We start from the raw sequence: 5,342 nt of genomic DNA, 5'->3' as shown, positions 1-5,342 counted from the left end.
TGGACTTCTCCAATCATTTAGTCTCCTTAAACTAAGGGTGTTCCGATCATGATTTTTGGAGCCGATCGTCAATCACAGGAAGCATTATCTGCCGATAGATAGATATTAGGGTTGTGACGGTGAGAACATTTTCCCACCGGTTAATCGACGTGTGTCAACACCGGTAATACCGGTATAACCGTGGGGGCGGGGGCGTTCCCTCTTTTCCTCGCTTTCCTTCGCTTTTAAATAGCTTGTAAAAGCGCCATGCACATTTTTTAGACATTTTTCAAAAATATATAATTATCTGACCTAAATGTTTGATCATGCAGTGCATTTTTGTTTTTACAATGGGGCAATTGTTGCACAATAGCTTACACGCAGCACAAGCCTGATTTCATGAGCTGTATGTGAGGCGGCCTTATGTGTGTGCGCTTTGAGTGCGCATGAGCTCTAGAAGAGCATGCTAGTGCTGAATGGTTTAAAGGGGTGGTTGATTATGATTTCTCTTTTTTAACTTTAGTTACTGTGTAATGTTGCTATTAGAGCATAAACAATGTCTGCAAAGTTACGACGCTCAAAATTCAATGCAAAGGGAGATATTTTCTTTTAAAGAAATCGCTGTTTAAGGACTACAAAAAAAGGCTGGTAGGGACCTCAACGAGTGTCTTTCCGGGTTTGTGACATCACTAACCCTGATGTTTACATAAATCCTGCCCCCTGGAACATGCAACTACCTGTAATGGTATGGGGGCGTGATATTTCCGGACAATGTGCACTAGGCGGTTAGCGATTCACAGCACACTGGGCCAGCTTGCGTATTTCTGAGGGAGGGGCTTCATAGAACCAGGAACTCAACAGACATTTTGATGAGAATGGAAAAAGCGGTGTAGAATAAAGGTAAAATATGAGAAAATTATGTTTTTATTTTTATTTTTACGAAGCATGAACACGTTACACTTCCCCCCCATAAACACATTCAAGCCTTCAAAAAAAGCTGATCAACCACCGCTTTAAACACTGGCAAGACTTAAATAGAAATGCAAATGATAAACTTTAGTGACGATGCGACACTGCCCGATTGTGCAAGTGAAAATTCCTGTGTTAACTGTGCAGCTCGCTTATAGTGCATACTCGATGTGGTGATTTGAAGTCATTTGCATTTTGAGAGGAAAAGTGATTCACTCACACTGTTTGTGAAATTACGTCTCACAGAAAGTTTTCAAATTACTTTTAAGTTATTTAATAAAGAAATATGAATTGTACCTCACCTTCAGCATTATAATTAAAGATGGTGCCACTGCATATCATGCCAAACCTCTCTAGGAACGTTGTCAGCTTGAGATCGGCCTTTATAGAGACCGCCGATCAAACCGCTCAAAGCGATTATCGGCCGATAGCAATCAGCACCCCTGTCTTAAACCTTGCCCCTTTTTTACATTTGACTCGCATTCAGCCTTAATTTCCAAGTGCAACGCCCACATCTCAAAAAAAAAAGTTCCCATCCTACATACTTTTTATTTTTTTGTCCCCTCGAGTGAACACTTAATGCTGAAGTAGTATAATGATGGCTGCTAAGCATTATGCTTGTATTTGTGTGCAGACATACACTGAGCCAGCTGCCAGTTACCTACATGGGCAGCAGGTGTACACGGGTCATCAGCAGGGTGTGGTTGTGCAGCAGGGAGGCACAGTCACCACCATTGTCACATCTCAGACAGTTCAACAGGTATGTAACTCAGGCCTTTCACCAGATGAGGGTGCTGTTACTCTGTCTCTCTCACCATCTTTTTTTTTTTTTTGAGCATTCCTTCTGCTTAGTAATTGTTCATGAAGAAATGCTGGGACTATGAATATGCACATAATCGATTAGTCATATTTATTTATTTTAATTTTATTTTTTTAAAGGGTGTACAAAATGTTTTCCCCCACGTTTTATTACCAAAAACAAAATAAGCTAATTTTAACAAGCTGTGCATTTCTATTGAAGAATGACTCAATCAATCAATCAATAAAAAAGATTAAAAATTGATTAAGGGCTGTTTGCACCAACACACGATAACTATAACGATAAAGATATAGTTTTAAAAATCATTCTAAATGTAAAAGAATCGCAGAGTCCACACCACATCTATAATGATAACGACACTATAGCTTTGGAATCACTTTCAGATGATTTATTTATTTTTTTCATCTTATGAATGATAAAAACATTGACAGCCAATCAGAAGAAAGATTGTAGGCATTTAAAGTGGCAGATGACATAACTGTACACACAACCGCACTTATCATGCGTTGGTGTCAGGGGCGCCGTTACGGGGGGTGCAGAATATGCCAGGCATATGGGCCCAGAAAGCTAGGGGGCCCCAAATCGCGACTTTGGATTTTTACTTTTTTTTTTAAGCGCATCGTCTTGTGCTTTAACGGACAAATACACCTTGCCAATTTGAACAGTCAAGTGATTTTAACGCATTCAAGCACAAGGATACACGAGTAACAACTTTATTCAGTGTGTTGTTACTCAGACAACCTGATATCTAGAGCTCTGCATTTCTGCCCGAGCCCGATGGGCCCTGACTTACGCCCCTAGGGCCGGGCTTTTTTCACGGCATATCTCAGACATGGGCGGGCATTGTGCCTGTTTTAGGCTTCTCCTTATTTTTTTATAATTTTTTTATTTTATATTTTAGACATCTATCAATTATGGTGATGAAAAAGATTTGCCACGCTGGTGGAAACAACACGAGACCATGCTACCGCGACTGTCAAGACTCGGACGGTGTTTAGTGTCCCCGCCAGCAGCAGCGAGCGTGCCTTCAGCACAGCTGGAAGATTTTAGAAAAAAAGGAGGACTGGATTAAAACTAGGGCTGCTCCTGACCAGAGATTAATTACTTAAATTCTAAACCATAATGAGCCTTTAATATTTAGACTAACCTATTCCGCGTTCAAGCATTCGCTGAGTTTGTTCATTTTTGTGAAGCGCTCCTGTTCAAGACCGAGACGGCCGAAAAGTGCATCCTGTTTGTTTTCTTTATTTTAAAAAAGCACGACAGTTTGTAAATATTATGAGTGCACACAAATAAAAGTAGACCCTTTACAGTTCCAAATTATGTATTACTCTTCTGAGCAAAAATTACGGCGTTAAGTTGTTTCTGTTGTTAAGAAAAAAATGCAAGTAATCACGCCAGCCCCTCAATGTCCTGCAGAGCGCGCTTTAGCTTCCACTCTCCGCACAAACAATTGGATATGCGCCTAATAGCGCACATTTTTAGGTTAAACGTTTAAACTAACATTGTGATATGCTTGAAGTGTTTTATATCTAGATTTTATTTTAGGCAAGTCGTGTTGATTTGAGAAGGCTGCTGCTGGCCGCTTAGTCGTTATTTGAAAAAAACAAAAACTTGAATTTAACAAACAAAAAATGTTCCAAACATATTTCTCAATTAACTTAATAAAGAAATGAAAAGAAATATAACCACTTTGCCATTAAAAACAAAACTGAACTATTTTAATGGCTGCAACAGCAGCTGTGCAATGGGGAAGAGAGAGAGAGAGAAAAAAGACTCTGGCTCCAGTCGGACACGAGAATTCTGATAAACTGTCGGACAATTTATATATAGTTTCTTTCAATTTCTTATTAAGCGTCAAAAGAAAAAACACATTCATCTGGAAGAAGGGGGCCCAAATTTTCTTGCATACCTTGCAAAGGGTCTTGCATACCTCCCTTAAAACTCTTCATGGCGCCCCTGGTTGGTGTGATTGGTCCTTTACTCATGTGCAATCCTAGTAGAAAGACAGGGATTTTCTAAATGCAATAAGGTTGTAAGGCACAACTGTTTCAGGTTTGATTCAGTGTGATGCACATAAATCTAACGCAGCATTATAAGCTATGTTATTAATTGGCATAATTAATATGGTCACATGGCCTTAACTGTAGTATCAAGTTCCTGCTAGACTGCTTGTAATTAGTATTTTATAGACAACATGGTTCCTGTAACCCTAAACATGCTGACTAACCTCTCCTGAACTGTGATTCACCACAGGAAATGATCATACCCAACAGCATCGTTGATCTGCCACCCCCTTCCCCTCCCAAACCTAAAACCATTATCCTGCCTCCCGGTTGGAAAGTGGCGCGAGACCCAGAGGGCAGAATCTATTACTATCACATCATCACCAGGTATGAATGGTCCTTATTAAACAAGCAATCTGTATATCATTAAAACAGAAGGAGGGAGCCAGAATTAAACCTCCTTTTTTAATCAATTAAGCTTGATGACATCAGCATGGATTGATCTAATGATGAAGATATTCCCGCCAGACCATGTCTGCCTTTGTCCTATTGTAATGGCTTCACTGAGCACATGATGAAATGCGCTTTCTCTTTCAGGCAAACACAGTGGGATCCTCCCAGCTGGGATGGGACTACAGAGGAAGCCAGTGTAGAACACGAGGCTGAGATGGACCTCGGGACGCCCACATACGATGAAAATCCTTCAAAGGTATTAAACGATTCATTATGCTTAGGGGAATATCATAGGACTTTTATCAACCTGAACATTGAAGTACTGTAGTAGCTGTACTTCTTAATACACAACTTCAACCCTGGCCCACCCAGACCATTTATGAAAATCAAAGCAAAAACGGATAATTCAGAAATTGCCACAGTGTTGATGGCACCACCTTAAGCATATTAACATATGCCTACCCACGATTACACCTTAGACCAGTAACTTTGTGGGATATTTGTTACTCATTTTACATGCAAATAAGTTAATAACAGAGGTCATTTGAATATAAAAATCTTAAAGGTACAGTAACAGAAAAAGGTCAAAAGAGGAGTGGAGAAAAGGTCACACAAAAGCATTTCTTAATGTTTTTGAGACTTTTTTTTCCCTCTTACGTTCACAATGTGAAATGATACTAATGTGTAGAATGAATGCTCAGTATTTATTTTATTCATATAAATATTAACAAAGTTACAGCATGGAAAGACTAAGAATGTTACATGAGACATTCAGTATGTAGATTTTGCTAGTATCGGCACAATGATTTTGTTGCGACTTTATTGCTTTTCTTTACACACATTATCGTATCGGTTAAACCCAATGTCGGTCAACCTCTAATTCATATGTAATAGATTTATTTTAAGATTAGATGGGTTTGTTCCATTTAGACATACAGTATTCATTTTATTTGTGAAGGTCTTAAAGTGCCCCTATTATGCCTTTTCGAATATTACCTTTCATGCAGTGTGTCATGTAGCTGTATGTGAGCATAAACTATCTGCAAAGTTGTGAAGCCGACAGTGCACGATAAATAAAGTTATTGTCGATCAAAAAAAAGAGTCGGCTCGCAATC

At 39.2% G+C, this 5,342-nt stretch overlaps 1 protein-coding gene across 2 annotated transcripts in view; it reads left to right on the top strand.

Annotated features, from left to right (window-relative positions):
* Positions 1–5,342, top strand: part of LOC107673014 (histone-lysine N-methyltransferase SETD2-like) — a 26,192-nt gene that overhangs the window by 16,494 nt on the left and 4,356 nt on the right. For both annotated transcript variants that reach the window (XM_016466418.1, XM_016466417.1), the window contains 3 exons: positions 1,583–1,708; positions 4,025–4,161; positions 4,372–4,483. In XM_016466418.1, the coding sequence (XP_016321904.1) occupies positions 1,583–1,708; positions 4,025–4,161; positions 4,372–4,483 (375 nt within the window). The remainder of the gene's footprint in view (positions 1–1,582; positions 1,709–4,024; positions 4,162–4,371; positions 4,484–5,342) is intronic.

This window comes from Sinocyclocheilus anshuiensis, unplaced genomic scaffold, assembly GCF_001515605.1.
Source record: "Sinocyclocheilus anshuiensis isolate Anshui unplaced genomic scaffold, SAMN03320099.WGS_v1.1 scaffold248, whole genome shotgun sequence".
NCBI lineage: Eukaryota > Metazoa > Chordata > Actinopteri > Cypriniformes > Cyprinidae > Sinocyclocheilus > Sinocyclocheilus anshuiensis.
Note: the sequence above shows the minus strand (reverse complement) of the source record. Positions and strands in the feature narration are given on the sequence as shown.